Below are 15,343 nucleotides of genomic sequence, written 5' to 3'. Positions count from 1 at the left end.
CATTAAAGCTATAGTTGAGACTTTGATGGAAGTTCAAACTCGGTTAGAAGCAGTTCATTTGATTGTTTCATCTGTGGGGATCAATCATTCTTTCCCCATCGTAATTGACAGATGATTACATTGAAACTCCATAATGGCCGAGACATCAAAATGGGTTGTTTGAAAAATGTCAATATGCAGGATAATGGTTGTTCTTGGGTTTTTATGTTGTTGTTTTTTTGCGAAAGGATGATAATAACAAACTTACCATCAAGGTCTCCCTAAAAGCTTCTTTGGGAACTCTCTTAATGAAAATATGTATACAAAATAAAAGCTTAATATCATAATGAAATGGTCACTGTATTTGGTTCTCCTCATCTGCCATTCCAAGCTACATATCCAGGGTCTCACGCTTATAGCGAGGCAAAGAAAACAAAAACACAACACAAGGAAGCAGTGTGCTTTCTGTGTTTTTAGCCAACGCACAAAGCTGACAGCTACAACAAAGACTAATGGCCTTTCCCCGCTCAGATAAAAGAAATCCCCTTCATATTTGAATCTTCTTTCATGAAATCCACGGAGCTTCATTTGTTTGCGTGTCGAGAGATGAATTACATTCATACCTGACACATCTGATCTCTCTGCAAAGTCTGAAAACAGCAACACAATGACAGCGTTGTTTCATATAATGGATTTAAAAGTAGATATTAAAGCATTCTGCTCATTTTTTTGGGATTTGACATCCCTGGTATACAATTTCAAAGATGGATTTAGTTTTTAAATGTATCGATTATATTCAATACGTCTATTTTTCAATGCGCTTGAAGAATGAAGAGTGGATGTTTGTCCTGTCCACCAGGGGGGTAAGTGTATTGATTCATAATATCACAACCTTCAACTTCAAACCCGACACACAGCTGAATTATTTCACAACAGATTGCTATTTTAGTGCCAGTGGCAGTTTGAGTGCCAGACCTCATGTTGCTGACGAAGCTGGGCAGGAGAGATGTTTGTGGGAGAGTTTGAAAAGAAGAAAGAGAGAGAGAGAGAGGGAAAGACAGAGAGAGAGAGAGAGAGAGAGAACAAATCATAAGGTAAACATGCACAGGGAGCCTGTTAAGACTGCCTGTCACAGAACCTGCAGCTTGTATAAAATTGACACTGGTACATTAGACAAAGCTGCCGTCACTGGCTCTCTAAACCTATAATTCCCATCACTGGATGGCATTTAATTTTCTCTCATGCTAGGCTGGGATCAGGCTTATTGATATCCAGCCTTTTATCACCAAGCTGCTGATAATCCTATTGATAATTGTCATCATGCAGTTTCCTGACATTGTTTCGCTCATTGTCATAGTTGACGACACTATGTCACAATTTCCTTATATCTAGTGTGTGTGTGTGTGTGTGTGTGTGTGTGTGTGTGTGTGTGTGCTCTGTAGCACATACACACACACACACACACTTCATCCATATTTGCTACAGGTGCCGTACCTGCTGCGCCACACGTAACATTACGCACAGGAATCAGAAAGGTGACAACAGAACTGGAGCGCAACAGCTACTGCAAAACAATATATATTATGAACATAATGCCTTTATAATTTGGACACCTACTGTGGGCTTTTTGGGTAGAAAGGTAGGGTGACATGGCTAAGATCCTGGATGTCGAAGGCTGTGGGTTCGGCCGAAATTGCCTGCCTCTTCGTCCGCTGCTGCTCGTGCAGCTCGCTCTGCTTGTGGACCTGCTGGGTCGCCGGTTTGATAACGGAGCGGTATTTATCCAGCTCGGTCTGTAGTCTCTGTATGAGTTCGTCTTTCTGGTCGAGCTCCAGCTCCAGCTCGTCGATGAGCGCGTCCCTCTGCCGCAGCTCCTCGATCTTCTCCTGGAGCGCGTACTGGAGGTCACGCAAGGTGCCCATTTCAGACGGCGACGAGCGACTTCCCGATAAGTTTATCGAAAGGTATGCAGTCTAGTCTTTGTCCCCTCTCCTCTGCCACGCTGCTCATAAACTTTATCCGGCATGAACAGCGTCAGAGGATGCAGCCCCTGTCTCTCCTGTAGGGGGGGGGATCCTCGTCGCTGTCCGTCACTTGCGGATTTTGGGAATGTAAGCGAAGGTATGTTCGGTGGTTGACGCGATTGCCAAGGTGAGCTCGTAAAGCGTCTCTACCACTATCACGTAAAGTTTGCCCCCTCTCTCTCTCTCTCTCTCTCTCTCTCTCTCTCTCTCTCCTTCTCTCTTCCCCTCTCTCCTCCCTCCCTCCCTCGGCGGAGGACAGTCCTCTCCGAGTGCGTCAGGCTGCGACCCGGGGAGAGCGCATGGTGAGGAGGGCGCCTACAGGAATCCATGGCACAGTGCAGTCTGCCACTCCAGAGAGAGTCGCGCGCTCGTCTCACATGAATAATGGACTCGGTGAGAAAAGCCACTGCTCGGAGAACCGTGGCATCATACCTCGGCAGATCGCCCCGAGGCTACCAAGTTACAAATAGATGAGCACCGGAGCCTTAATGGAGGTTGACGGTGATGGAAACGTAATGAGCCTCAGTGTTACAATAAACAACGCGGAATTTTTTGTTTTTTTTTCTCTAACCATTGGGGAAGGAGACTGCATGTATTGTGTCGGACTACCTGTGTGTTTTTGTCTACATGGACAAAAATGCAATGCTCCATATTTCAACCCAAATTATGCTTTGGGCACAAAGTGGACAATAATATTTCCGCTTTTCCCAAATCCCTGTCCACTATTCATTTTGAAGACTGAGGGGCAAGTGAAGGTGCTAACGGCGAAAAACGATAGCAGCAGCAGCACCAGCAGACATGAATATGCCAAAGATACAGAGGCTCACGACTCTCCACAGCAGCTCCACATTCCTCATTTGATCATGTCTGCGGTGACTGTGCGCGCTGCTGGTGTCTGTCCATATTATCCCAATGAGTCATCTGAAAGCTCAGCGAACAGCATTTGGCCTCATGCGCCCTGGACAAATTCAGACGAGGGTAAACTGCCAAGGACAATCTGATAGGGTGAGGAGCCACAGCAGCGACCACTGCGCTGAGACGAGTGGGAAGTATAGCAGGCTGACTGACTATAAAAAGGAGAGTGAAGGAGATTGTTTTGGCTGTTAGGATAGGTTTTTTTTTTTTTGCGTTTGGGGGTAAATAGCATCTTGTTCCTGACGAAAAGCGTGTAAACAACCCTGGAGAGAGCCAGTTGTTCTAATAATAGATCGCAGCTGCCCCCTTGTGGTGGGATAATGCGTCGACTCATGCAAACAACAACACGGTGGCATCATGCCTCTCTGCTCTGCAGGCAGACATGCCCAACACTTAATGATCCTATGCTGCATGTATCATTGCCTTAGTGGGTGACTGAAATAGGTATAGCTTGTACAGTGTGAAATGAACAATTACTTCTTCCATTGCAAATACTGACATGTGACACGCGCCATCAGTGAAAAACAAATGCACATCTAAGCAAACAATTCTAAACCTGCTTTCAGACATCAGAGTAATATAAAAATATGAATGAGATAAAGCAACTGTGAGGAACACCTGATTAACAAACAATTATGTTTATTGTCTGTTTGAGTCATTAAAGTAATACAAAGTAATATAAGTATATTTTTCCACCTCCAAAGCAGTGTTTTAATGAAGACAAGGCAGCCTTTCTCCTCTGAACCAATTAAAAAACATCATGTCTTCTTTTAATCTCTGTCAAGGGAAGGGCGCAGGACACAAAGCCTGATCAGCAGCAAAGTTTCCTACATATCGGGAAACTGCAAGTGCCTGGAGACTTCAGGCTCTCTCCAGTCCAGGGTTGCATCCCCACATCCTCCCATCATCAAAAGGCCCTCCCACTGTCCTTCAAAGCACCTCTGCGCTTTAAATTTCACCTCTCTAACCATCCAGCTCAGCCCTTTTCCTATGCAGATCAATAGAAACAGGATCCTTTGCTCCATGCTGCGGTAATCCGATGAGCAGGGCGGGACGCCGGCTGGTGCCACGTCCTGACTCTAATGGGGGTCACACTGTCTCTCCGACCCCGCAGATCCCCCCCCTCCTCCAGACAAACTGGTGGCACTGAGAGCATTCATGTCACCTTACGAATGCAAACAGGTTTACTTCCGTTTCACTGCACAGAGTGTACGGCCATGTGCAATTAACCTAGTTAACCAATGAAGGCCCATTCAAGCACAGCATGCCTCATCAGCTGGGTATACTCATAATGAGCCCTGAGGAAGGTTGGGAATACGATTACCGGTAGTATTCTTTGAATGTAGCTTGTTAGTCATTGTTTCATTCATGACCTCCGCACTTCATTCTTAAGTATTTTTGTTTTATTTTTCTTCCCTCAGGACTCTTTCTGAAGACTTCTGTGTTTGTTTGAACGCACACTGAGCGCCAGTTAATAATACAAATGAAGACTGGAAATTGTCTAGCCATCTTAACAACATTAACCCCATTGTCTATGGCATTAATTCAGTCAGGTTTCTGCCTGTGTGTGTGTGTGTGCATGTGTGTGTGTGATATCAATATAGCAAGTAATTAATCCTGCTGAGATTATTATAATAGGAATGAGAAAAAAAAATAAAAGATCAGGACAAAGAGGGTCAAACTTTTTGCTGGGAGCAATTACAGCAAAGTGAAAAGTATGAGATAGCAGCTACTATTCAGTCTCAGGTCTGATTTGAAACCCTCAAAAATCAGAACAACCATATCGTGAAGCTAAAACGAGCACCTAAAGGTGATGAAGGAAGCATATGGTCAAACAAAGCGTTTTCTAATGGAGTATTAAATATCCTCAGACATGCACTTCGGGTCCTCAGCGTCAAGCTACTAAAAGCCAATAATGCATCGCACTTCCTGTTTGTGTCCCGTGGGACTGCCTTGATGGATCTGATCAATTAGGAGCTCTTTCTGAAGCTCGCCTTAGAGCTGCGTCATCGGCCGCCAAGAATGAAAGTGCTTGTCCATTCATGGCAAACGTCTCCATCTCCCATTTAGAAAAAAAAAAGTAAAGGTAGAAAACAGACAGAAAGAAAAGCTTTGTGGAGAGAGAGGACACGGAAGTACACAATAACCTATGAGAGTGTATTCGAGGGTGTAGATTTGCCATCAACACATGAACGTTCATTGAAGCACATTTCTTGTGAGAGACAGTTGTGCTTCCCAATTACACATTCACACCATCAATGGCAAAACATTATGATTCTGGTAGTAAAGAGAGAGAGAAACACTCAGAAATATATTTTAAGACAGGACACAAAGTTTGCACATGGGCGTCACGGAGCAAACAAAGCACAAATGCCCGCTCTTACCAGTCGGACTTGGCGTATTTCCGGAACGCCTGCCGTGACAGGTCCTGGTGCGTCTGAGGCTCCGCGGAGATGCCCTGCGCCCTGCGGGTCCTCGGTCCAATAAGTTGAGCGCTGGGCAAGACGGACTGACATTTGTGTAATTTCCTCTTCAGCTCCTGGATCTCGTCTTCCCTGTCCGCCAGACGCCTCTCCAAGTCCCGTATCCTCTCCTCCTTCAGCAGAAGGATCTTGGCAAAGTCGTCCTCCAGGTCACTCATGTTGGAATTTCTTAACGTTAAACTTTGCCTGCGGTTCTCCGCGATACGGGGCAAAAAAAAAAAAAAAAGCGAGTAAATCTCCCAGTACTCGCACAGGTTGTGAAAACGGACACAGATCCCCCCCTCCCTCCCCTATAAGAACGCGCAGGATGGTGATGCTCCCTTCGCTGTCCACTTGTTTATTTCAGGAGAAAAGGAGCGCTGCGCTACAGTCCACCAAGCCTCCGGGGAGCCGCTGATGATCCTTCATTGAGAAACCAATTACAGCAGCTCTTTCTCTCCGAGGGACGCGGGCAGGCCGTCAAACAGGGCACTGAAAGAGCCGAGGCAACTCCTGTAGTTCACCGCCTCTCTGCTGCTGCTGCTGTCAGATATTTGTTTACCATCTATATGCACGATCCCGAGCCGTCCTTTTGAGCGCAATGTTAAACACCCACATCACCTTCCCCGACCTATTGCAACTAAAAAAAAAAAAAATCAATTGTCCCGCACCCGCACTCCTTTCGTAGGACAGTGGACTGGACGGTAGCTGGTTTGCAATGGTCACATGGTGTAGGCACACATCGGTGGAGTGAAAGCAATGAGACAGATGGCCTTTATAGAGGTTGCCCTCTATATGTGAAGATTGGTTTATTTCATACATGCATGTTTTTATAGGATTAATGCACCTTTTTTTGTCAAGGGGATTGATCCTATCTTATCTAAACTCAAAGGATAAAAAAAAGTTAGTTTTTTTAAATGCGTTGGATATGAAACATCAAATTCAGTCCATTTTGATAAACAAAAAGTCTATTAAGTTACATTTGAAATCTTGTCTTATACAACAAAATGGATGATTCAAAGTTGCAGAAGATACAATATAAATGTCTGTTATCATGATGCATCCAGCATGAAGTAAAGTTAATTACACAACCGATCCGGAGCCCGTTGTCTTCATGATTAGAGTAATCAGTTTCCATACTTTGGCAACAGCAGCTCATCACTTTCATCCTCGGTGTGCTGCGCGGACCGAAGAGAGTTCAGTAGATCATCGCTTCTCCCCACTGTAATATTAATCTCCAAACCCCAGCCTGTCATTTATATGCACCATTTTTCATTCTGCTGCCTAAATCTGTTTCAACTCAATGAATTCATTGAGGGGCGGGGGGCTTATGGGCGCTAGGGGGATGTTTCATTAAGATTCTGAGTTAAAAATAGAGTGAACAGATCTTCCCTTTGCTGGTGTGGTTCAACATATCTCACCCTTGTCTACTTCTTGCATTCTTATCCTTCCAACTTCTTATTGGGTGAGGGATGAACGCTTTCTGCCGGAAAAGCGTGTCTGTATGAGTCTTTTTCCAGAGTTTTAATACACACTGTTTGACATTTTCTTTCCCCCTTTTAACCTGCAGCCCTCCTAAATGCATCTAAGAGGAGTATATCACCATAACATGGTTGTAAAACCCTCATCTCCCATGTGACACTTGTGATGGCCAGCTTAGCTGATGAGCGTTATCAAGTCATCGTGAAACACATATGATCTGCTTCTGTGCTGTGAGTGGGTCACGTGTCTCACAGTAATGATGAGTGGCGAAGTGAATGCACTCGGCATTCAAAGACAAGGTGAGGACCCGGGTCGTGTTGTTATCAATGTGGAAAACAGTGATCGATTAATTATGTATGCAGCAGACACTGCGCCCATTATGACAGTGGAAAATGAAGTGTCACTCTCTGTGACCCTGTCCATATCCACTGGGAATATGGGTGCACTGAGAAAAGCACTACTGAAATCCTAATCACAAAATGGGCATTCATGCATCCAGACAAAAAGATGCAGAGTATCATCAATCTAGAATGTCTTTGATCTTATGTCATTACCACAATTAATACCCCCATTGGCGCCCGTACACTGTGATTACATCATCACCACGACTATATCAGCATCACTGGCCTAAGAGGTGCATCTGTGTTGCGTACTCGACTATTCCCCATGTTTACACAGAGTGAGTAATGCTGCACTACCAGTTCCAGCTTGTGTTGTCTGAGCACTACACGGGTCATCTCCCTTGTGAGTTGTGGCAATAGGTAATGGACGCCAAGGATAACCTCGCTGCACCCAGAGATATATGCTCTGGCTGCGTTTGCGAGAGTGGCCGTTCACGGGTCCCATTGAGTTCATGATTTCTGAGCATGGCCGCGCTGTAATAAAGGGCTCCATGTGCTCGTCCTTGCCTTGTTTCTGAAGCGTCTCTGGGCAGAGAAGAGCCGGTGCCCTCTCATTCGCCTCAGGGACAGATCAGCTTACGGAAGAGACGAGGGCAGACATTAGTCACTGTTTTCCTGTAATACACTCTCTCTCACACACACACGCACACACACATGCTCACACACACACACACACACAGAAGAACTAGAGAGAGGTATCTTGGGTATTCCCAGACATATGCTTGCACATCATTATCACTCACGCACACACACTTGCATGCAGAGATTTATGTAACCGTTCACAAAGCTGAACTCCCTACAGACACACACTCACACACACATGATCATGCCAGTATGGAAACCTTAGACGGGATTACTGTAAGTGCAATGGTAGGAGAGGTACTGTATGCTGCTGTGTCTCTGGAGTATCGTCCCCCTTAAGCCCCCGTTGTCTTTGATACTACATCTGACTGTGCTGTTGGTGTCTCTGCTTGCCGTCCCAATGAGACACCACCAGCTGGCCGCCTGCCTGGACCAGCCATCCCAGGAGAGGCGATATGGGCGCTGGGAGAAGGTGGAAGACGGAGAGAGACATCCTGGGACGAGGACGGGAGAGATGCTTTAGCCCCGGGGCAATCTATTTCTGAGCCTCCCCTGTCCCATAAAACACTACACAGCAAATCCTGCACTTCAGCAGCAATATCAACACAAAGATGTAGTCTCACGTCGTAACGTGATATCATATCCAGAACTGCAGATTGATCACTCCGCTCACACCGGAGATGGGTGGAACCATAGCTCAGGAAATTGACTTAGCAAAACGCAATGATGATAGTTACTTCCTGCTTTCCTGTATTAGCACTATCAAACTCAGATAGGTGATCGTTCACCGTTTCCTGGGCCTCAACTAATGATTACTTTCATCATTAATCTATTTCTCACTTAATCTCTGTGAAGATCTTCGGTCAAAGCTAACTTGACTTCCAGTAGATTATTTAAGAGGAGGCTAATCTTCTTTAAAGTGTCTATGATCAATATTTTTATATTAACAAAGAACCTACATCTGTAGGGATAAACCCGAAGAGAACTCCTCCCCCGACTTTACATTCCCCCTCAGCTTTACAGATCTTTTACCATCTTTTAACTCGTTGTTTTACTGTTGTGGTTCACTCAGAGCTGTTTCTACAGTTTGCGACTTAGAGAATAATGAAAATAGAGCGAATATTGGACTTAAATTCATCAAGTGGACAGAAACACAAATACAAGTGAATGCTGATGTTGCTCCGTATTTGTTGGATGTGTAAAAAGGCAACAGTTTGCTATCTCCTCATCACCTCATCACCTTATCACCTTTACAGAGATATAATATGTCAGTAGTTTACAGCTTGTTTCCCCTGCCCCCATATAGCCATCAACCATTTTTTTACTGCTTGAGCAGAAAAAGTCTAATTAGAAAAAAAATCTGTATTGTGATCAGAAGATGACAGTAAGTGTGAGAATAAGCTCTGGTTCTGGTGTGACGGAGAGAAGAAATGTGTCTGTGAGGCGAACAGGAGGTCACGGGTCACTGGTTGGAATGCTGCATTCCCGTCATCTTCCAGGTGTGCTGGGTGACTAACTGTGTAAATGACCTCAGTCAATTGCACGGTGGCCCTGAGAGCTCAAAGCACTGCCACAAACACGAGCAATCGACAGTTTGACAATGCAATAAGCAAAAAACACAGCAAATATAGGTAAATAGAATATGGGCAAATTGGGAAATACAATCACCAACTTGACAACATGTGTGGCAACAATACAGGAAACATAAACCAATCCAGAAACTTTAAGTTTAATCTAGGTTAAACATTCTGATTTCATGGTTCAAATCTTAATGCAAAATATTTTCTACCGTTAGCCAACCTAGCCTCCAAATTCATTGAAACTGACAACATATGCTGGCAAATACACACAATTTGTTAATCTGTGTACTTAGTGCGAGCTAACCGCTATCTTTTACAGTTTTTCTGTGTATCTCCATTTGCTCCATTTGTTAGGTTTAGGCAACACAACTATTTTGGGTCTGGGAAAAGGTCATGGTTTGTCTTGAAATAACTACAGAAGTTACTTGACAATAAATCAACGCTGTGACTTCTGGTTAAGCACAGGACATGAACAGTGGTCTCCCAAATAAGCGTCCGGTGCTTTACCCAGCCATCTACCCTAACCTCCTCTTTGAGCAGTGTTTGTCGCGTTGTATACTTTCTTGTTGGTGATTACATGGAATATAGCTGAGTTTAGCTGCGAACGGTGGGTGAGATTAGCCTCATATTTGCATTACATTTCGTCATGCTGTACACGTGTTGTCGCATTGGAGAAGATATGCTCTCTATTTTGCTGTGTTTTGTCTTTTTGTGTTTGCTTTAGTTGCACGTGTTGAGCTCTCAGGGCCACCGTACTCTGATGGGGTCTTCAACCTTGTGACAGAGGGACTTTGTCTCAGAGTTACATCTTTTGTCAGCAAAATGTCAACTGAAAATAACAGTTTAGGGTAATGAATTATTCATATCTAGCAGACAATGAGTATTTCATTTCTATGTCCTTTGTTTTAGTGATTAAAATAAACTGGCTTTAGCAAATGAAAATACTTTGTTGACTTTGTTGTCACGCTCTAAGTCCACTGATGTTTTCTAGTCACGATAAGTATATTGCTCTGAAGGTGTTAGCTGTATGGACAAACAGAGTGGACACTTCAGGAGAAAACATACAACAGCCGGACGGATATCTTCATCAGCTCTTATCCCTCATGCCTGACTCCAGATGGCTCCATAATCAGCTCACCTTTCTTGAGAAAATGGATATTGTGCCACTCTGCACTCGCTCGCTCGAAACCGGATTATTTTTTGCTCCCCTATCAGTTCTTGGGTGACACAGAGGTGTCTCTTTTCACGCCTGTCCCAAGCTGTCTGATACTTTACCATCAAGGAGCAGCGCCAAAAGGGTTGTGATGTCGTCATCACAGGAAAAATTCCTGCGTGTGTTTGTTTCCATTGCACTGAGGCATTTGATGGAGGAGTTGACCTCTGTAAACAAAATATTATGGTGACCAGCCGTGGATGTATTGAATGAAAAGGGACATGTGACATAAGCTGTGGAGAATTCCTCTCATCTCTCAGGCTGCGAGACAACAAGTAGCCGCCTTTCCTCCCCAGCTGGCCGTGCAGCAGCTGTACTAAAGCAACAAAGTAATACAGCAGTGGAGGTGGGATGTAATTGATGGTTTTGAGTGAAATGAAATGACCCGTTGACATCTTTAGCTCACCTCAGCCCTCTCAGCCTCACACATACAGTAGGCCTACATGGATGCTGCCTCACTCTCTCTCTCTCCATCTCTGCCTCTCTTCCTTTGTGTTTGTGTTAGCGAAAGCGCGTGTTTGACAAGGTCGTCACCCGCCACACATTTGCGATGAGTAACCGCCTGAGAGGATGACCTGCTTGGACTGTTTCTTGGAGCTCGAAACATGTGTTGCAAGGCGAGGTAGTCTGTCTCCAGAGAAGCTTCTTTTTCTTGTGTAACAAGCTGTAAACACACCTGAGATATGAGTCACATCACCGGAGAGCTATAGGATCTACTAGTGTGCCATTATCAGGCTGTTAACAAGGAATGTGTTTAATGGAAGCCAGTATTAGAGAGCACCTTCCTCCCCCTGTAAACCATACTGTATGGAGGCTGTATGCCAGGCGTTGTTCTGTGAGGGTCAGGGAATGAATCTGCACAAAGCTTTCACATACAATGAGTTAATAATGGTTTTATCAACCATTCAGAACACATTCTGAGCTTTGATATCTTGTGGAAAAACAAGTTGTGCTTTATCCAGCCTGACTGATAATGTCCAATAAGCGAAAAAAGTTTAGTTTTTGAGGGGTTAATAAACAGAATTATGTAAATTAATAGCCCTCAAAAGTCGGATAATTTTAACAATTATTCAAAAACATGCTCTACTGATAGAAATATCCATCCGTAAATGTACTGTTGAAAAAAATGGAAAAAATATATTTTAAGAAATGAAACCAAATAGTCTTCTGGTAATAAATTGTTTGTCATGTGAGATATCTAATGTCATTTCATTATATCGTTTATTTGTTGTTAAATCAGTATGTTTCTGATGATTTTTAGACAATACAGAATGAGACTGATGATATTGGTAATCATTTATTTTATTTATTTGACAATGACAGTGTTCAGTTTGTTTGGTTTACCAGAGTTAACTATAAGCTAATTTACATCTGTAGTCCAGGAAACAGAGATAAGAAAATGAACACACTGGAGGTTTTCCGGGCACGTCCAACTGGGAGGAGACCTCGGGGAAGAACCAGAACACGCTGGAGGGATTATATCTCCCAGCTGGCCTGGGAACGCCTCGGGATCCCCCAGTATGAGCTGGAAAATGTTGCGGGGGAGAGGGAAGTCTGGGTCAGCCTGCTTGGCCTGCTGCCGCCGCGACCCGACCCCAGATAAGCGGAGGAAAATGGATGGATGGGCAACAACTGTGCGGTCAGTTGAATGTTTGTGCCGAAGAGGAACTGAGAAATGTGAAAAATATTTTTCCTCTTAAAAATGAGATTATTGTAAAGCTTTTACAAATCACCTTAGCCTGTTATTCAGCTTCAGGTGAAGGGCTGCTATGAAAAGAGAAAGATGTTGTATGTAGCTTAGATGGAGTTTGATGTAACTTGGGAGTTTTCTTCAGAGATGTACAGCGTATGAGCTCTCCACCTTCTGCCAGAGCTCCAACTAAAGGTCAAAAGCGGGAGCAAAGCCGAATCTGTAGTCTGATTTGAAGGAGTTTCTGGTGAAGTATGATTTGATTTGATTTTGCAACCCAGTGGCCCAGTTGACAACTATTAAGAGCAACTATTTATGAATCAATCTTCTCACTGACGGCCTCGTTTACTTGTGTAGGTCATGTAAAGCCATCAGTCGGCTAGCAAATTGAGAGCATTTCATTACCATTTAGAAGTTATTCAAAGTAACTTTCACTATAGCTATTAAACAAATGCGGTGAAGTGAAAAGTGCAATATTCCCCCCTCTGATTTGTAGTGGAGTAGAAAAAAAGAGCAAGTAAATGGAAATAGTCAAGTAGAAGTGAACTTAAGTACAGCACTTGACAGCTAGAAGACAGTGGCAGTTGTGGCGCACAGAAGTGTAAAATCACAGCTATTGGACCCCTGAATTCTTCGGCACATGCTTTCCCTCCAGGGATCCCGGCAAACTGAGCTCCCTTTGCACAACCAGTGAAAGGACAGAATGTAAAGTCACAGCGGAGGCTGGTCCAAGCGTCTGCAGCGAGCTGGAACAACCGTGCCACAGCATGCCTTCACTTCAACAAACTCATAAAAGTCTGCGCTGCTAAAGATAGACACATGCGGTCAGAGGGACACGGCAATAAACCAGCAGGAGACCCCCAGGGCCCTCGGATGCTGCTTAGCTTGCTGCCATTGTGCCGATCCTCAGCCTGTCACTGAACTACACCCTTCTCAACTTGTCACCTAAAGACCTATATGTAGAATGCTCCAAAGCCTCTTACGGTGCTTTAATATCCCAAACAATGACTTGAGGACGTGTCATACCGTTAATATACTAACAGTGCTAGCATTAGCTCTGTAGGAGAACTCTCTCCCGTCTGCACGGTTGAGCCTGACACCTAGAGGGCCCCCACATTCCTGGCTCAGCTGGACATTCAACAGGCCACCACCTGCGGCATGTCAACAAACTCTACGGGGTTAATAATCCCCCCCTCACTGTGAAACCATTTACCATCAGCCTAACTGGAAGGTGCTGTAAAACAAATAGTGTCTGAAAGCACTTACAGGACCTGTTAGTGAACACTGTCCAGCAATAATAATAGGAAATAGAAACGTCAGAGGCAAAGAGAGGAGTGATTTAAAAGTATTTTTAAGATATACAGCAACACAAAGCGAAGAACAGAGATGATGAGCTGATGCTGCATACACAATAAAGAGAATGTACCAAGAAGAGATGTTGAGGATACAGCTGACGCTCAAAACAAAAGGCTGATGTCTTTGACTGACATTTGCCCACAGTGCTGACAGTGGGGGAAGGAAAGACTCGGCGTCTTGTCTCAGCTGTCACTTCAGAGCCTGTGGTGGGAAAAACGTGAGAAAAACAATGCCCACATCTCTCAGTCACCTCCACAAGCTGAGATCCCCTCTCCACCAGCCAAATAAAACCACACTGGAACATCTTTTGTTCTCTTTGTCTCGTTCTTATTGTGTACAGTGTTTCCCTTATTCATCTTCTTGAAAAGATTTGACTGACTGTGATAAAAAAATAAAGAAGATGACACAATTCATTTTCTTTGGCAGCTGAATGCAACAATTGGCTTTGATGATTAATTTAAGAAACCTTCGAGGTTCACTGTGGATTAAGTGCAAATGTAATTTCCCTATTTGCATAACAAAGACTAGACTGATTGATATTAGGGGAGATTGAGATCTTATCGCCTGATCTGCGCTTCGTAGCAGTTGCCTAGTAGCCAGCGACGCCCTCTTCCTTTCCAATCGACATCGCATGGCGCCAGAGGAGCTCACCCAGAATAACTGGTCGGGCCTCCAGGGGCAACCGCTCACTAATGTAATATGCACGAGCTGAGTGGCCATCTATTTCTTGGATATCACGGATAGTGTGTGAGATATTCACAGAAACAGAGAGACTTTCTTCATAGATGCTTGGGTGAATCTGTGCCTATGTTGCGTAACAGCGTACAGTAAAAAAATCTGACCATAGTTTTCTGGATGAGCACACATTACTGTATTGCTGCGGAAAAAAAACAAACTGGTGGATGACTCAGCCCGAAAGAGCACTCGGAGGTATCTGGTAAAAAGTCAGCTATTAAACACTCCTCGTCTTCATGTTCCAGGCCTGATCGCTCTTCATTTGCGTGTGCTGCAGTAAATCAGCCATGCAGGCCTTCATGATGGAAAAACCATTCACCTTGTGCATGCTCATCAAGACAAACAGTGTCACTCTTCACCCGCATAGATTTAGATTGCAGCTGCAGTTTTTTCTCTATTTTCTAGCACCATTGCTTCTGAGGCCATGTCAGACGTATATATATTTCATTTTTATCTGATCTCTAGTCGGGTTATTTGTCACACAAACCTGTCCTCCATTTTAAATTTGTCATCGCAGAGCGAAAGGTCTCCTACGGCCAAAGAAAGTACGACTACTTCACAGAGTGGACTTAAGAGGATCAGGTACATAAATCAGCTTTTTTTAAATTACAATAAAGATGAGACAGCGGCTGAACCTGCGTTTACAGGCTCTACTTTTGAGTTTTAAAAAAAGACCTGAATGGAGCAGCTACAGAACATCAGAACAGAGTCTCTTTTGAATATCAAAGATTACTGATTCAGAGTAAGTCGTTCAAATTAACAGTGGCCTAGAAGATTGTTTGATGGGTTGAGATCTCTTCAGCTCTACTGAACTACAGATCATATACTGGAGCACCTCTATAGTGCTCCGGTATATTCCTCAGGGACACTTTTGCTCTCTGGCTTTAACAGCCTCATCACTCCCTGTATATGGTCCGTATTTTC

At 44.1% G+C, this 15,343-nt stretch overlaps 1 protein-coding gene across 2 annotated transcripts in view; it reads right to left on the bottom strand.

The window, feature by feature from the left end:
- LOC116397220 (cGMP-dependent protein kinase 1) overlaps positions 1 to 5,978 on the bottom strand; it is an 80,953-nt gene extending 74,975 nt beyond the window's left edge. The window contains exon 1 of one of the 2 annotated variants that reach the window (XM_031872479.1): positions 5,303 to 5,978. In XM_031872479.1, the coding sequence (XP_031728339.1) occupies positions 5,303 to 5,559 (257 nt within the window). In that variant the 5' untranslated portion in view covers positions 5,560 to 5,978. Of the gene's footprint in view, positions 1 to 1,596; positions 2,177 to 5,302 lie in introns of those variants that run through there. The other variant, XM_031872471.1, reaches the window with a different exon arrangement.
- Between the last annotated feature and the right edge of the window lie 9,365 nt (positions 5,979 to 15,343).

The sequence above is a fragment of the Anarrhichthys ocellatus genome, unplaced genomic scaffold (assembly GCF_004355925.1).
Source record: "Anarrhichthys ocellatus isolate YVR2014 unplaced genomic scaffold, GSC_Weel_1.0 scaffold3, whole genome shotgun sequence".
Classification (NCBI taxonomy): Eukaryota; Metazoa; Chordata; class Actinopteri; order Perciformes; family Anarhichadidae; genus Anarrhichthys; species Anarrhichthys ocellatus.
This window is presented reverse-complemented; position numbering and strand designations above follow the sequence as displayed.